The sequence below is a fragment of the Diplotaxodon limnothrissa genome, linkage group LG17 (genome assembly GCF_057381915.1).
Source record: "Diplotaxodon limnothrissa isolate DT_005_m linkage group LG17, D_limnothrissa_male_GT1.1, whole genome shotgun sequence".
Taxonomy (NCBI): Eukaryota; Metazoa; Chordata; class Actinopteri; order Cichliformes; family Cichlidae; genus Diplotaxodon; species Diplotaxodon limnothrissa.
Window position 1 is genome coordinate 28,831,076 of NC_140612.1, and position 18,037 is coordinate 28,849,112.

The following is an 18,037-nucleotide window of genomic DNA, read 5'->3' on the forward strand; positions in this document are numbered from 1 at the left end:
TTCTGAGAGACATGGAGGAAGAGGATGGAAATGCAGGGCACACAGAGAACAGAGTTAAAGTTTAACGTCGAAATAATTATAATTAAAAAAACAAAAACAAAAAGCAGGCAAAGGTTATACATGGGGAATCATATAATGTAGCAAACAATCAAAATGATGAGCAGGCAAAAGCTAAAGTCCCTGACATAGTCCAGAGTTCACACTCAAACACAAATTAACACACGGGAGGGGACTTTCCACAGTAAACTAATTAAAACTGGGAGTACATTTATTCCCAAGTGAGCAATCAGCTGATAGGGAACAGGTGAGGGAGACTAAACTCAGGTGACAGGTATTGAGGACAAACGATCAGAAAAGGGGGAAAGAACAACAAATACAGGAAGCAAAACTGGCAAGCGTGTAAACGGACTAAGAATTGCAAAATTAAACAAGGAAATCCCGAACAGGAAACTAACACCATGACACACACATACAACTAACTGTGCACAACATGAAGCTACCGGGAATATTTAATATACTATAATACAACCTTTTTGCCGTGTCAGTGCCACCCACTGCATCAGCACAAAGTTGTTTCTCTGAAATCTATGTGGCTCTCTGGCTCCATCTCGTGGCCCATCAGACGTTTTGGAGTTAACTGGTTGGTATGTCAGAACATGGATTGGATTTCTGTGCTTCCCTATTTAGCCACATGAAGCCTGTCGGGTCAGTGTGACCAGGGCATGCGAGCCCTTGACGCTATAAATACCTTCGTGTTCCGATGTTAAAGGGTCAAACAAGAATTTTTATTGAACACCTCGTCTTATATTATTCATCACTAATAGTTGTTGCTTTCACATTGTGTCTTAGGCGATCTTTTATGCGCTTTGTTTCCGCTCGTTTGATGGGACCGAGCAGACGTACTGCAGCACGCGGACAAGAAACCGCTCACGGAGGACTGCGGGAGTTAAAGGGGCGGCAAGAGCCGGTGGAAGAGAGGCGGACTCTTGACTGTCAGTCAAACATCCGGGGTTATCCGTTGCTACGTTATAAAGCCTTAGCAGATCTAAACGACTCTCAGAAGTAATTTTTTTCAGAATACCAGGAGGAGACGGACACACCTAAGTCTCTCAGAATGGGAAACCTGCTGTTCTCCACAGGGTAAAATATAAATATATACATATGTGTTTATCTATATATATGTAGACAGATGCATCATGTTGTTTTGGCATTACTTGTGCATGCCCTGCTTACTGCTCTTTGCACGAATATCCACTGAAACAAAGGTAGTCAAAAGATGTGACGTGTCCTCGCGTGACCCAGTAATGCTCTGAAATTATCCCCCAGGATTCACTTCACTCAGTGCACGCGTTGGTAAAAGCAGCAGAGGTATAAAGCAAGCTGTAATGCTATGTGTGGATCATTTTCCTAAAGTCTGTTAATCACATGTTCAAACAATACGGTAATCAGTGGATCGGCGTGGAGCTTTAGGTGTGCGTCAAGAACGCAGTAAAAAATATTAACAACCAAGGTCACGCATTCGTTTTGCCAGCGTGTCGCTATAGAGCACCACCAGTAAAGAGCCAAGAAAGATGGTGCAAAATTGACTTAAACTACGGTTTATAAAAGTCTAAGGTGTTAAAAAAGTACAATTACAAGGAGGTGACACAATAAAGCCAAATATATAGCTAAATGCCATGCGTGAAGTTTTTGTGATCACGGAAATGGATCCATCGATGAAATGAAGGGGTGAATGTGTCACTTTAATCAGGTGTTTTCTGTGTAGGTCAAATTAACAACCTGGTAAAGTTACACTCATTCAGGTGAGGCAAGAAGATGGTTTACAGCTGACTTTTCCTTTCCGTCATCCATAGTAGCGAACAACCTCCAATTAGTTATTTGATTTCTTGTATTATTTCCTTTAAAACGACATAATTTTACACATAAAATGGGCCAGACTCAAATAGGAAGTGCACACTGACATGCAAAAACCTTGGCCTGCTATGCATCTCAGTTGCATGTAGTCCACTAATGATGATTACATGGCTTCAACATCATCATCTAGAAATAAAACTTAACACAGTAAACATGTTTCCAATATAAATTAAGTCTTTTAAAAACGCATGTAAATAAACAGTCTGTTGAGTCTAATGCATGGAAAATTGATCATGTGAACCACTGCACTCACAGGCTATGTAAAAATAATGTCATTAAAATGGAAATGATGGCATTAAATAAGGTAAAATGATTTTACATTGAAGTTAAACAAATGGCCATCTGGCACAATAAATAAACTTCCTTCCTTTAAAACCATACTGATGACTTTATTATAGTCATTTTGTTTGTCCATAATTTCAGTCCTACGATGGGAATTAAAGTTAATTTAACCTCAAAGAATTCTCCATGTTTGTGGTGACAGTCACAACAGATAATGACAATAATCAGTCTTTGAGTTCTCTGGGTCCTCTGAGGATATGTTTGCAAATCCTTAGCCAAGTGAATGTTATAGTCTGTTGTTCTGTGATGTTTCTCTGGTGAACTGTGGAAAGTATTCATGTTTCAATCTGGCCTCTTTTTCAGCCTCATAAGGACTGATGCAACCAAGTCGGATAAAGTTAACAGACGACATTTAATAGCCAAAACGATCTGCAATGGCATAACCTATTATTACACTCCACTCACTGGTACAGGTTGCGAAACAGAATGTCTTGCCAAAAATTTTCAAGATTCTGCAGCTCTTTGCCCCACGTTCCCTGTTTCACCATCTGCAGAAGCCTCCTCTACACTCCTCTCAGATTCACCGTCAAACACATCTGTCTCCTACCAAAAACAGTCATATTCTTCGTCCACTTCTCGTCCACTTCTGGTTTTCTTCTCCTGGCTTGGAGCCCAACCAGGGGGAATGGCTAAGTACCGGGACCTTTATCTGGACCGTGGCATGGATGTCCTCCTGGTTCAGAGCAGTGTGATGCATTTCCTGTGGCCTCGATGGGGGCTTGAGTATGGATTGGAGGTTCTGAAAATTCTGGAGAACCCTCCCTTCGCAGGGAGGGTGATGCTGGTTCATGCTTCTTCCATCGGTGGCTACACTTTCACTCAAATCCTCACCCACATTGTCCAAGAACCAAAAAAACATGGAGGCCTGGCACAGAGGATGATGGGACACATCTATGACAGCTTAGTGGTCGGCACACTGGACCACATGGCGATAGGTGAGTGAGAGTGATCTAGTATATTCGGTTGCAGTTCACTTTTGTGTTGGATACGTGTGTCAGATCTTTACATAATTTATTAGCCGATCGACCCACTGCTCCAGTTTGTCAGGAGTTCTCTCTAGCTGCTTGTTTTAATCGGCTTTAGGGCTGTGTCTGCAAGCAGTTTATCCATTTAACATTTGGGATTTTTATCAGGTTCTATCTAAGCCGCTAGTTCTGTCTAGTTTTCTAAAAAAAATTAACTGGCATTCACACTGTGTAGTTACTGTACTACCATCTAAAACCTCATTTATTTAAATTAAAATAAATTCAAACATGTGCACCCAATTCTTTTCTTTTGTTTTTTGAAGTCCTTAAAGATTCCAAAGAGGAAAAAGAACATTTTGAAGAAATCAAAAGTCTGTTAGAAGTGCAAAATTTCCATCAAATTCATGCCCATGATGCATGTAAACTTCTGACAACATGGACGCAAAGCACCTGGTAATTAGAGTTACGTTAGGTTACAAAGAAAAAGGCTAGAATTGCAATCAGAAGAACTGGAGCACAGACTTGTTGGTGTGTTTGACTACAGGGTAAGCCATGACATTACTTGTCAGGTATTGGATTGGATCATCAACACAACAAAAGCACTAAAAAGGAGGTAATAATATTTGATTTTGCCCTACAGCTGGCCATTTTAGGACTTAGCTATATAGGTCTAGGTTATTTTTGATACACGGCCTACATAAGAGTAAAGCTTTAAAACTCTAAACTATTTACTCTCTTGTGTTTTTTTTTTTAATTTGTTTTTTTTTTTTTTACATTTTTTATTCAGGCATTGGTAGAACTCTGGTGCCACGTTTTGAGAGCTTTGTCAAAAACACTGCCATGCTTTACTTCTGGCTTTTCAAAACCCACACGGCAGACTTCTATGAGACCAGCATCCAAGTGTTCCACAACAGCCCAGTTACCGCTCCCGCTCTCTTCTTCTTCAGTGAAAACGATGCAATGTGCAACACTGCAATGATGGAAAAGCTGATTGACGTCTGGAGACAGAGAGGAGTGGACGTGCACAGCAGAAAGTGGAAGAAGTCGATACATGCGGCCCACTTGCGCTGCCACCCAGATGATTACCTCTCCACCCTGCAACACTTTTTGAACTCGCTGCCCATTTCCTCCTGTAAAAAAACAATCTAAGAGGGGAGGTAAAAATACACCACCACCAAATATTAAAAAACAAAATAAGTTTTATGATTTAAAAAAGAATGCACTTTGATTTTTTTTCCTTTAGCTTTGTTATTAATTAAAATGAGAAGTATTTTTTCTCTCTTTGTTACGACCCCCTCTGCTAGGCGACAGGTGGGGAGAAACATACACAAGCCCACTCACGAAGTCAGAGTAAATAAGGGGTTTTATTGCAAACGTTAAACTAAAAACCGACGGGGCTGTTCAACAGACCACCGGGCAAATAATTAATACACAAAGAAAAGAACAGGCAAGAATAAAAACTAAGGGTTAACTAAGCTGAGCCAGCAAACACAAGACTCTAACAAAACTAAGGTCAGCTGTATCTCAGAGTTTACAAACGGAGTTCAAATGCTAGGCAGACGAGGAGGACACTGCATGTTCACGTCAGCACAGCAGTTCCCCTCAGTGTGAATCTTCAGCGTTTTTATACTCCCAGGTGCAGACAATCAGCCAGTCAGTTGGTCTTGGAGTGTCATTGGATCTCCAGGCAGCCAATCGTCCACGCAGTCTGGCACACTTTGATCTGCATAAAAGAAGGCTGGCACAGGACTCCCAGCAGCCAGTCATCCACGAGTCCTGGCACACTTAGATTTGCATAAACAAAAGGGCAGTCTCACTTCCTCCAAGGCCCAGGGCCGTAACACTCTTTTGCATATTCATTGTTTGAATTTTTGTTGCTTGCTGTTAAGTAAAGTTGTATTTTAAGTTATTTTAAAAAAACTGATGTTATTTACCTGTGTGCTTATGTTATGGATTATTTTGCACTTTAAACAATTCAAAAGCTTTGATAAACTGTTGGTACTCTTACCAGAGATGTGGTTGCTGCACATTGAGTGAAATAAAATATTTCAATTGCGCTGCTTGGAACAGGACTTTTACTTGTGAGTTTTTTCCATATAAAAAATTGCCAACATGGTCTCACTTCTACTAAGAACTTCTTGAAAGTCGGCGCTGGTTTAGCTCAGTGCGTTGAGCGAGCGACCACATGCCATACGGCTGAGAACGGCCGGCCTGGGTTTGAGTAGCACCCGCGGCCCTTTGCCGCATGCCTTCTCCTCTCTCTCTGCCCCCACCTCCCTGTTGTCTATACTGTGTCCATCTAATAAACTTAAAAAAGGCCAAAAAAATAATTACTTGGAAGTCTTGTAACTGGTTTATCATTTAAGTCATTTTAATTACTTTTATACACATATATATTTGTTTATTTTATTATTATTATTATGATATTTAGTCTATCTGATATTTCTTTTCCAAATTTTTCCTTTTAATGATGAAATCGGGTACTTCATAATGTGGAAAAAGGATAGTTTTCTTTGAATGTGAATGGGTGGACCTGGAAGTTAGTGGGAAATTTATTCCAAGTTGAAAAAAATACAATATATAAATGGGTTTATAATGTGTGTATAAGTGCAACCAAAGGCTTACTGTTAGTCTTTAACTAAAGGAGGGTAGCAAAGTTAAATCTAATACTAAAGAAATGCTGAAAATATATGTGCTAAAGCAAAAATATTTTTCTTACCCCAAGCATATCATCTTAGCTAGTTTAGCTTATCTACACATGTTTATTCCAACCATATCTTTTAATCTATTTTAGCAATTTGGACTTACAATAACGTTTGCTTAGAATTAGACCTGTTTTCTAGTCTTTTCTGTTTTATTTTCAGTGTAATTCAAACATTCACATGAACTCATGTTATGAAAGCACAATCACTCTTGGTAAGTAAAACATAAACTCCATAAAACCTATGTCATTTAACTTCTTTCCAACCATCTTTGAAGTCCGTATGTCTGTTTTCAACCCTTGCTGTTTATTTTAGGAAAACACAAAGATAAACATTTTGAAAACTTTAATATTTTTAGTTGAATTTCTTTTTAAAAATTTCAGTCTGCAACCCTCTCTGTGTGAAAAGGAGCTTATGATGGTGTTTTGAGGTCTCTTCATCCACTTCTGTGTGAGTTACATTTGAGGAATGATATGTACTGCAGTTACTCAGAGTTGTTCATATATATTAGGACCACTCTCACAAGAAGTGAACCAGAAGTGCTTGATTATTGATTATTTCCTGGCATTGTTCATAAAACTATGTTCTACATCATCCCAGATGTTCTGTGATAAAAAGCCATACTGTTATTCACTCTTATTGTAGTATGATCTTAACAGCTTACAGTTGTTGCCATTGTTGTGTAGCAAAGGCACATTAGACCAGATAACTAAGAAACTTCAATGTAATGTTAAGAATGCCTAATAATTCTAAGCACTAAAAAACAGGTCCACAGAAGTATATACGTCTTTTCAGTACAGCTGTTAGTAGTAACCCACTGTTTCCTCCCTGCCACTGTTATCTAACACAAAAATAACCCTGCATTTCCTCTCTAATTACAGAAGCTTCTCTCACGCCAGGAAATAACAATTAAACGCTCTGTTAGCACGGGCTAATGTATGATTCAAAAAAGAGAATTTTACTAAGTAATCAATGGAAATTTAATAAATAAGTTAATAGAATAAACATGCTTTCAAACTGCTCTCAAACAGCTCCATATCACACAGATATTTCTGGCAGTCATTCGTCTTTCAGAGGAAGGCCAAGTGTAGATAACTGTAAAGGCAAGGAACACCAATAAGTCTATATTTAAAAAAAAAACTTAATCCTATAGTGTTATCGTTAGACTTTCTTTGGAATCTCATGGAACTCAGCTGGAATACACAAAAAGCAGACTTACCATAAAGTGCTTACAAGCACCACCTCTTGTGTGTTTAGTCCCTTTAGGTATGTAGTAATTTTTTATTGCATGTCTGAGTAGTATGAAGAACTGACTCCCTACTGTATATTACTGTATACTACTATTCTTATTGTATATATTGTATATCTTATTCATCTGTTCCTCTGTCTCTCCTGCTGCTTTGAGCATGTACGTGACAAAAGAATTTCCCTCGGGATAAATAAAGGTCTTCTTATTCTTATTCTTAGAATGTAAAAGAGTGGATCTGTAAGAATTTACTGTTGATTTACCTTGTAAAACCTTATCAAGGTTCTTGAATTTCAACTCTGTTTACTTTTTTATGTTAGCGTTTCACACACACATGCACTCGTGCTGTGATTATTCATCATCGATTTGTGGTGACTTGTGTTACATTTCCCTTATAAGGTACAGAGTTTTTAACATTTTCAAAACGTGTAGCATACTCTGCTTAGTGTTGTTTAATGGCCGTAAAATTAGAGGGTTAGATTTTGTTTTTCTGTTTGTTTCTTCGAAAGTGGCTTTTGGATGAGAAGTAAAAAATCTTCAAAAGCCTAAAAGAAGTCCTGCTGACTTCAACTCACACACTTCAGACAGTCGTACTAAGAGGCTGCTCTGTAGTTCCTCATTGCTGAACAGCTGCATGTTATTAAAGTGTCTTCTTGCTCTTTTGTAGTTCACGGGTAATCAGTAATGAGTAAGTTCGTTTCTGTTTTTGTGCCGTTTGGTGTTTAGATTGGAATGTGTCTCATGAAGAAAGTGAATCATTAGATTGAAATATGGGTAATTGTGAACTAATTATTGCCTAATGATATCTGTTTTGTTTTTTAAATTCAATTTAGTAGAAATTCTTATATAAGAATAATAATTTTTTCTTTAAAGTTTAAGCAAAGGATTGTTGTTGTTGTTGTTTTTTTGTAAATATATTATTATCATCTGAGTAGTCAGCTTGATGTGATAAAATAAAATAAAATAAAGCCATGATAGCTGAAAACTACATTTTATAATAAAAAACAAACTTAATTCTTTATGCTGGTTAAAATGCTGCTCCCAGCATATGATATACATTAATGCCATTATTGTAGATTATTATATATGAAATTTAAATTTATTATATCTATTGGCTTGTTTTATTTTATAAAACTGTATCATTGTACCATTAAGTTTAGCTGTATTTTATGTCATACATAATATTTTAATAAAGATTTTTTATCAAAGTAACACAAGTGAAAAAAGTCTTAAATGCATGACTTAAATCTTTTAAATTTTAAATAAAGCATCAGTCATGACAGAATTTGTTATTGCAAACTTTATTACAAAAAAATAACACATTTCATTTTTAAACACAACCTAATAACCTTTCGCTTAATGGTTCTGCTCAATAGACCACTGAGACAAGCATCCACTAAAAAACAGTTAAGATTGCACAGTCATCAAAAGGTCTTATATGCTTTCTCTGGCAATAGTTTCATAGCACCATGCAATTCTTTGCATTAGTTTTATTTACTGGCAGAAATGACCACAATCATGCTTATTCACACAACCTCCAAGTACTATGTAGTGTCTCATTTTTCCCATCCTGACCCTCAAAACACACACCATGTCAAACGTGTGTAAAACAGTTTGCCATAAAGTATTAAAAAATGTATTTTGTTAAAAAATATATGAGTATTTTAATCTATCTGTAAAACCCTATAAAACATTTGTTGTATGAAATAAAAGATGCCCTTTATAGTTTTTTTCATTATATTACAAATCGCTGAATTATTGGAATTAATTGCATGCTTTTAACGACTGACAGTTGTCCACGTAGTAATTATATGTATAGAAAATATGCATCACAAAGACAAATTAACCTTTGCCTACACTGGGTCAAGTCCTGGCTTACTATATATGCATCAAGCTTAAATTTGTTAGCAGAGCTTGAGTTTGCCCTTGTTGAGAAGAAGTTCCTCTAGGTAGTGCTGCACCTTTGTCACTGTCATGTAAAGGTGGCTTTCTGGGAACACACTCTCATTCATCTGTACTGCTGGTTTGGGCTTAAGGGGACACTCCATTGAGAAGGCGAGGGAGCGCACCCTTCCTTCCAAGCTGGAGACATCAGCCTGAATCTGGATGAGGAAAGGGTGCTGCTGCAGTTCAATATCCAAAACTCCAAGCTCATGGCTTATATTACTTAGTCCTACAATGGAAGGAGGGGGAACACCTATCGGTGAAGCCAGCAACTAAGAATAAAAAAAATAATACATAAGCTTAGTTTAATATTGAATAAAAACATTCCTCAATGAGAAAATTTAGGCAGAAAACAGTATACGCAATGAAAATAAACAGCAAATCGCATTAACATAAAAATAATCAATATATTGGTACCTTTAGTTTCTTAATGTGGACAAGGGTTATCTGAGCAATGTTTACAATGTTGTGTATGGTGTTTCTGATGGATTCTCCCTTTGTGAGAAGACTAGTGCTCTGATGAGCTGCCATAAGAAAGACGCAGAGAAGGGCCAGAATGTTACGCATCCTAAAAAGGAAAAACGAATTCATTAAATAGACAAAAAGAAAAAAGCCATATAAACAAAGACATAATAAAAACATGCAAAAAAAAAAAAAGTATAACCTTAATAACGTCTTCCTCTGGATATTTTTTGCATTTACTGTGGGGAAAAAAAAATCTAATCTCTTACCTGGATTTCTTGAAATGTGCTCCTCTAACTGGCTTCTTTGCAGGTTTCCAACATTTAAATAGTCTGCCCTGCACTTCAGTCTTGCCTCGGTCTGTTCTCCTCCTCTATCCCCCCCACGATACATCTTAAACGTAAGCCTGACCCTTGTAGGTCAACTTCTTAACATGCACTGATTAAAAAGGAAATTCCCATTAAATATCAATAAGAAAACAGATCACTCTGACTCAGACACACATGTTCTTATTTTTTTTCCCCCCTAAGATGATCATTAACAATGTTAGTATAAGCCAGTTGTTAATGTAACACTTTAATCTTAACTTTGAGTTACTGGAAAATGTGTAGGCAGACTGACACAGTGCAGAGTGCATGCAGTACAGCTGTTTAAAAGAAAATGTGTATGTAGTGCTATTTGAACTCTTCTTGTTTAGTATAAGTGAGTCATCCTATCAGCTCTTGTTCTAATATTTCTGATAAACAGTTGTGAGTTGCAAAATGTCTGCTGGAAAAAAATTTGATGCAGTATGGAAACAAATAACGTTATATCGGTATGATTTTGAATTTTGAATGTTGTCTTGGTGTTACTGTGACTCATCTGCGTGTGTGAAAGGGAGTATATTCTGTTCATTCTTTTCATTTTACCATTATTTGTCTTCAGTCAGAGCTTCACTTCATTGAGAGTTCACTAGCCGTGATCAGGAATGGAATCAGTAATAAAACCAGTGACGGCATGAGAGTTAAGTGGAACAGTGTGGAAGATCCTTGAACACTGAAACCTTTGAATCTGCCGATGACTGGAAAACCACTAAAATCTTGGACTTCAAACCTTTACAGGGTACCGTCGAGGTAAATAGACCGTTTTATCTGATTGCTTCCGTGTTTGTTTTCTTTTTTGATAGCTAGTTTACATGTTGACAAGCTATTTTCTGGGTTGTCTGTTTAGGTTCTCAGTTAAGTTCTCAGGTCATGGCAGAACGTCTTTTTGTAAGGCAGGGATAGCATGTCTGTAACTAATTTAATTCACTATGAATCGTGTTCTCTATACATGTAAATATACCTATACTTCTTTTTATGTACCACACAACAGAAGCTTAAAACCAAAAAAGCAAGAAAATGCAAGAGAACACACTTTTTGTAAGTCAGATGCGTCATTGCAGGGATAGCATGTCTGTAACTAATTTAATTCACAATGAATCATTTTCTCTGTACCTGTAAACAATCTTCATAACATACATATGACTTATTCCTAATGCACTGAAAACTTCTCTGGCTGACCAGTAAATTTGTGTACGGGGGTATAAAAAAAGAACTGAGCAATAGAGTGTTTCAGATATTTTTTTAAAAAGCATTTGATATCTGCTTTAGTCTAAATATTTAAGTTGCGAGTTGAACTTCCCGGGTTTGCAGGTTTAGGAAAATGTGGGTAATAACAATATCTTTATTCACCCCTGTCCTAATAAAACCCTGCTAAACCTGCACATTCACTTTAGCTTACTTCTTAAAACATCCTTAAATCATCCTTTGTTGGTAGAAACTTTCTCTGTCAACAAGAAGAAAAATATTACATTGAAGAAAATTACAAAGAAAATAACAAAAAGGGACTTTTTTCACTGGACTTCTTATATATATATATATATATATATATCTCTTCAAATTAAATGTATATATATATATATATACATACATACGTGTGTATATTTATATGGAATATGTTTGTGAAGAAGGTAATCAGTCCTTAAGCTGATCATGTTGACAGCTTATAATAATAATTATACTATAGTAATTATGTTTATTATAATAATAACAACCACAATTAATCTGAGCTGGTCTTCAAATTAAAGAGACTGAGTTCTTTGGAAAGATGACAGTCACAGATAATGAAAGTTGAAAATAAAAAGAAAACACAATGCTCCATAATTAAGCTGTATTTATGCAACTTTCTGTCTTACTATCTAACAAACTTGTGGTATATAAAGGCAATTTTCCCCATCTTTTCCTGATAGAAAAGTGTATAATTATATGACATATTCCACTAAACAGATTCTTCTTTTTTGCTTTGTTCACTTTTCTTTTCTTTTCACAAGCACAGCTTGGCTGGATTTGTCATCATGCATCAATCTCCCCTTAAACTCAGAGGTCATACCAAGCCGATCCTATAGTTGCTGATGCCCATAATTTTAATCGTTGTTGGTAATATATTGAGATGGTACGTATCATAATATGTACTCCACGTTACTCCTTTGTATTACAGAAATAACATAGTGCAGATGGAAATACTTTGTTTTTAAAGTAGATGATACATTGAGGCAAAAATGGGCAAGTGGGAGGAGAAAACTGGAAAGTGTATTCAGGTCACTTCCAGTAAGTTAACATGACGGAGCACCAAGTGAATTTGACCTTTACCACCCATACTTGGCTTTTTGAAACCAAGTGACTCGTCTACAAAGGAAATAGTTGTGGTTTAACACACATGACTAAAGCATTATTGCATGATTGCAGAGGATTTAAACCTCCCAAAAGATTAGTCATCGCAGACAGGATTCACAGGACTGACCTTTAAAAAGAAATCAGCTATTAAAATGAAATGTTCTGGCCTCCTTTTGACAGATTTATATGTGATATCACTTACCTCACTTAGCTCACTTTCAACCTGCTCTTTGTAAATCACTTTCCCCACAGTTTTATATACATTTAATATCATGGTCCTGGGTCTTTGACCCAGCGTTTTGAGTTTTGGGATGTTTTGAGTTTTGTTGCGATCTTGTGATTATTTCTTCTGCATTAAAAGATGATTCAAGTTTATACTTTGTACTCTTTAGTTAGTTCTTCATAAGTGTCTCTGAGTTTGTTATCTAGATTCCTTTATCATAGTTTCTTGTGTTATAATGTTAGTTTTGTGTCTCAGCTTTGTCTCTGTGTCTTGTCCTCTGCGTCTGCTATGGAACATTACCTCTCTGTCTAACCAGTCGTGTCCCTATTTGGTTTCTTAGTCCTTGTCTCAGTGTTTGTTACTTCCTGTTTTATTTTGATAGGCTCTTGTCTTGTATGAATTCTTAGTTTTGCTTCCCTCGTGGTGTTAGTCAGATTCCGTTCATCTATGTTCCCCGCTGTTTCCCATCTCCCTAATTACCTGGTGTTTACATATAGTCTTACTCTCCATTTGTTCTTTGCTGTGTTGTCCCTCTTACTTGTGTCTCTCCGTGTTTTGTGTTTTTAATCAAGTATTATTGTTTTGTGTTTTGTTAGGGCTTACAATAAAGCTGTTTTTGAGTTTTATGCCTCGACTTCCAAGTCTTGCAGTTGGAAAGCAAATGTTAGTTCCATCAGCCTCAGCTATGCTTTGTGTTGGTTCCAACACCATGTAGTAGTCAATGTTAGCATGCTAAACATCATCACATGTTAGCATATTAGCATACTAAACATCATCACATGAGTGCAGTGCAACTGCTGTGGTTACTAAAGCCTCCTTTAGTATGAGTTCCTGCAACATACTAAAATTAACTTCAATTTGTTTTAAAAAGCTAAAGCTTCACTTAACTTTACCTCTATTAATAGATAAAAATAAATGATCAAAGATCAGTAGGAAAAATTGGCCTTGTCATTTAAATTTGAATATTTCTCTGAAGTATAGAGACATGAGAAAGTACCCCCACTTTCAATTGTAATGTTTTATGTGTTAGGACATAATAAAGATAACCTAGTCCTTAGAAGGTCATGTAATTAGTGAAATACAATCTCAGATTGTGCTCTATAAAAGCACAAGTTTTGCTAGCTTGGTCAGTAGCATTCAGGTGTATGGTAGCACAATGCCAATGAGGAAAGACACCAGTAAAGATCTTAGAGAAGCAATTGTTGCTACAGTAAGAAAGAATATTCATGAGTGGAACACATTCAAGACAGTTGGCAATCTGCCCAGGAGTAGAAATCCCTGCAAATTCGGCCTTGACTCAAGGTCAGCTTGTCCAATGCTCAGAAAAACTGCAAAAAACCCAAGAGCTAAATCATAGACCCTACAGGCCTCTGTTAGCATGTTAATGTTAAAGTTCATGACAATAACATTAGAAGGTTTGGAAGCGTTGCCAGAAGAGAACCCTCTCCTTTAAAAAGAATATGGCAGCACAGGTTAAGTTTGCAAAGCTGCCTTCGACCAAACCACAGGACTTATGGAGCAATGTCCTTTGGACTGATGAGACCAAAGTGGAGATATTTGGCCAGAACACACCACACCACATTTGCAGAAAATCGAACACAGCACGGGTCATCATAAGGACACTGATTTCAAAACAGCAAATCATACAAAAGAATAAGTGAAAAAGACAATATTTAAGATGTCTCAATGGCCCAGTCAAAGTCCAAATCTTAACCAGATTGAATGAAAGAATAAATGAATGACTGCAAACCTCAATGAATGGAAGCAACATAGTAAAGAAGAGTGGGACAAAATTGCTCCACAATGATGTGAGCTACTGATGAAGTCATTACTTCAAGTTATTGTTGTTCAGGGTGCCTCTACTTCCTATTGTATCATGCAATCCCTTTAGTTTTTCACACATTTCTGCATTCTTCATTCTTAGATACGTTTTTGTTGACTACATTATGACAGAGTAATACATGATGTGATGTTGTTCATCTGAGGTTGTATTTACCTACTTTTAAGACCTGAAAGAAAACTGTATATGTAAATATTTTTTAATTTTGTTCTCCCATTTAGAACAAAAGAAATATCTCGTATTTTCGTACCTTGATAATATGTAGCTCTCAGTTTCAGATAGTATACCAAAGTTACAAAGTTGTGATCCACTGGCGTGTAATTTTCTTGTCTGAAAATAAGATCACACCTGTGTACTCTATGCATACATTTCTTCCTAACTCGACCTGTGGTATGTGTGATGGTCCCTGTGCCTCCCCGGCCAGCCCAGTGTGGCCACAAGTGTTTGTTGTTTTTCTCTCTCTCCTACCTGTCTGCCTGGGTGGAGCTCTGATTGGGCTCCCGCCCTTGACCCACGCACCTGCAGCTGATCTCGAGTGAATTGCAGTTGATCTCTGGCTCTTCTTATGGCTGGGGCTCTGAGCTATTCGTCGCTGGAATATTGAGTAACCCTCGTCAGTATTGCCTGGCTTCATTGTGAATCAGTTGTTCCCGTGCTTGCCGCCTACTTACCCTCGTCTATGTTTATAGATTTATCTGGACCTGCCCGTTTCGACTCCTGGACCCCGTGAGTGTGAGTGGGTTGCTCGTGTGAGGAGTGTTTGGACAAGGAGCGGAGCAAGTGTGAAAAAGTGTGTTTCCCCGGCCTATTGATCCCCGGGACCCTGGTGTCCCCCCCCCCTTCACGTGTACATAGCGCACCGGAGTGATTAATAAAGTCTGTGCCTGAGTCCGCCCATCACCGTGACAGTATGCACATTTTAATTACATTTCATGTAACTACATTTGTGTGTTCTGATTTCAGAAATCCTAAACTACAGAAAGATAATGATTAAACTGCTAAAGACAACTAACAGATGTGCATGATTCTTTCTTTTGCGTCATTTCCAGAGGTTGGAATAACAATAATTTTTCCACTCCTGCCAGCAGCACAAATACATGGATTTCTTTTCTGCTGAGCCAACTCACAATAAATGAATAGTACTTGGCAAGATTGAGAATAAAAACACAGACATGATCTTTGAAAGTATGTTTTGGTAAATTAATCGCCAAAAGTGTTCACATTTACAGCCTTTTACCGTAATCTTGTGTTGAATACCTCATAGGGAGGAGACTGCCAGTATGCATTTGGACATACTGAGTAAGGTTTCTATCAACCCTTAATCCTTGTGAAAACATTTCAGGAAGAAACTTTACTGTTAAGAATTATTCTGTGCTTTTTAAAATTCTTCCGTTAGTCTTTGTAACAGAGATCCATGTCTTGCAGTTCTCAATCCATCCTCTGGATGGCTATACTCACCCAGAGATGAGCGGTTTCCCCGTTTGTTTTGACTCTCGGCACAGTGTAAAATTCTTCCCCTGTTATGAATTTTCTTTCGAGCTTTAAATCTTCTATGAAACATAACATCGCAGCATTTAAGTCCTTGAATTTTTAAAGGGTCTTATTTGTGAATTACAATAAACTACATTTCAAACAACTGTGTGGTGTTTTCCAGGTATTTACTGTAGTTAGTTTGAATGTATTTCACTTTAACCTGCTATTGGGATTTTTTACCTTTTATGCACACTATTCTTATGTTATGCTATAAAATAAATCAATTATCTCTGCAAGAGGATATACATTTTAAACAAAAAAACATAGCAACTATGTAACAACCTAGCAATTTACTATTCCTAGATAAATCTCACTTTTTATACTTATCAGGTCCAACTAATCCCAGCTACATAGGATACATTTTATCCCAAACCAGAGTTCATGTGTCACCAGGTTAACTTTTCTATGGCACTCGTTTCTTTTTCTAAACATCTGTGTTAACATCTTTTTGTAATTGTGCAAGTTTAGGAACTAATTTCAGTGTCTAATGTATTGAAATTTAAATCTTTACATGTGACTTTTAGTCTTTATTGAAGGCAAGAGTAAAATGACTTTATGGTTCACTATTGTAAAGACAAGAATAATGCCACACATTTACTTTCCAGGCATTTTCTTCTGTATATGATTATCCAAAGCTACTGATATAAAGAAAAATGTGTAATACCAGACAATAAATAAATAAATAAATAAATAAATCCCTATCTACCATCTCTTGCCTGTGGTTACCAATTCAATTTACTCCATTACAACTGAAAGGAGCCAAAGTGCATCCACCAACCTACATCCCTATCATGGATGAGGCACTGCTCTATTTCCCAAGGCTATGCGTGACACACAAATTTAACTGTGAATCTCTAGCTCCAATCAGAAGGTCAGTCAGAGACTTGTTTGGTCATTTAGTAGTTGCAGAGGCCCTTGTGCAAAAGCACATCACTCCTATTAGTCTTTTTGATACTGTAACAACCCACAAGGCAGGACGAGTGGATGACTTCATCTGGAATTTGCTGGCGTTGTTCTTTCAGGCTTAAAAATAGAAATAAAATTAAATTCTTGATATTTTTAGGAGCTGGATTCTTAAACGCCACTGATACACCTTGTGAAACAAGAGTTAGAAATCACAACCCATTCATTCATCAATCACCAACAGAGAAACAAGTGTAGTTTAATATCCTGCACATATGAATATGTTGCTGAAATAACTAATCAAAACTACGCAATGCTTACAGTTTGGACACTGGATTGACAAAAACACAACACAATACTCCATCAAAATTTTATTTCAGCTATATTTAACAAGGCACAACATTTAACAGGGAACATTCACGTTACTACAAGGAAGCTTCTAGAGGTTTTGAAAGGAAAAGAAATAGAAAAGTGTCAAAGGAGTAGAAGGGTGCAAAAAGTTGATCACTGCCATAACCATAAGGGACAAGCTCATCAGCATAACATCACTTAACATGTGCTCCTAATTGTAATTGCTCATGATACCGTAAAGAATGCCTCGTGCACCCTCGTGTGCTATATGCAGGCATAAAAACGCTCCCCAAGCGATGAAGTCACATGGCCAGTGAAGTGCACAGAAAGTGCCTCGGGTTTTGATGTATAAAAAGTACATTGTGAAGGCTTGTGGCATTGGCAGGATAAATAATCATGTTTATGTAACACATAGAACGTCAAAGCCTTGGAGCTACACAACAATTTCCTCTTAGCTTATTTAGTCACTATTTACATCCTGTTAATGCAGTTTCTGGGGTTACATTTTAAAATGTATGTCTCAATGAGAAAATGCCATCCTATTAGTTCCTTCTACAATAGTACACCACTGTACGGTAGCATGAAAATATGAGGAAGGCATAGATGCACTTGGAATACACTGAAAGTGTACAAAGGATCAGACAGTCATAAATGCCTTACCCAATCATGTTGTATTTCTCTATGCACTTTCATAAACAACTGACTGGGCAGAGACGATAAAAAATCATTGAACGTGTACAACACAGTCTACAAGGAATGTATGAAGACAGCATCTGTTGTAAGATTCTTCTAGTAACATATATAAGTGCCAACATATGTAAAAGAAATAATGCATTTTTGGATTGCATGACAAAGAAAAAGCAAAAGTGTTCCACATTAATGAGATATGACAGATCTAAGTGAGAATTTTTTGGGTTTT

At 37.0% G+C, this 18,037-nt stretch overlaps 2 protein-coding genes across 2 annotated transcripts; one reads left to right on the plus strand and one right to left on the minus strand.

The window, feature by feature from the left end:
* The first annotated feature begins 732 nt into the window (after nucleotides 1-732).
* Nucleotides 733-5,258, plus strand: LOC146615200 (transmembrane protein 53-like). Its single transcript, XM_085376147.1, has 3 exons — nucleotides 733-1,140; nucleotides 2,560-3,191; nucleotides 4,009-5,258. Exons 1-3 carry the CDS (start codon nucleotides 1,115-1,117, stop codon nucleotides 4,368-4,370), a joined length of 1,020 nt encoding a protein of 339 aa, XP_085232273.1. The 5' UTR covers nucleotides 733-1,114; the 3' UTR covers nucleotides 4,371-5,258.
* Nucleotides 5,259-9,073: 3,815 nt separating this feature from the next.
* On the minus strand, nucleotides 9,074-9,755 carry lepb (leptin b). The gene is made up of 2 exons (XM_085376336.1): nucleotides 9,531-9,755; nucleotides 9,074-9,385 (listed from the first exon to the last, which is right to left on the minus strand). The coding sequence occupies exons 1-2, from the start codon at nucleotides 9,753-9,755 to the stop codon at nucleotides 9,074-9,076; spliced, it is 537 nt and encodes a 178-aa protein (XP_085232462.1).
* Between the last annotated feature and the right edge of the window lie 8,282 nt (nucleotides 9,756-18,037).

Excerpts from the sequence above, each read along its gene's own strand:
- LOC146615200 (XM_085376147.1), top strand. The coding sequence starts at position 1,115 with ATGGGAAACCTGCTGTTCTCCACAGG. Across the intron at positions 1,141-2,559 it reads AACCTGCTGTTCTCCACAGG|CCTCATAAGGACTGATGCAA; the intron begins GTAAAATATAAA and ends CCTCTTTTTCAG. Across the intron at positions 3,192-4,008 it reads ACTGGACCACATGGCGATAG|GCATTGGTAGAACTCTGGTG; the intron begins GTGAGTGAGAGT and ends TTTTTTATTCAG.
- lepb (XM_085376336.1), bottom strand. The coding sequence starts at position 9,755 with ATGTTTTTATTATGTCTTTGTTTATATGGCTTTTTTCTTTTTGTCTAT. Across the intron at positions 9,386-9,530 it reads TCCACATTAAGAAACTAAAG|TTGCTGGCTTCACCGATAGG; the intron begins GTACCAATATAT and ends TTTTATTCTTAG.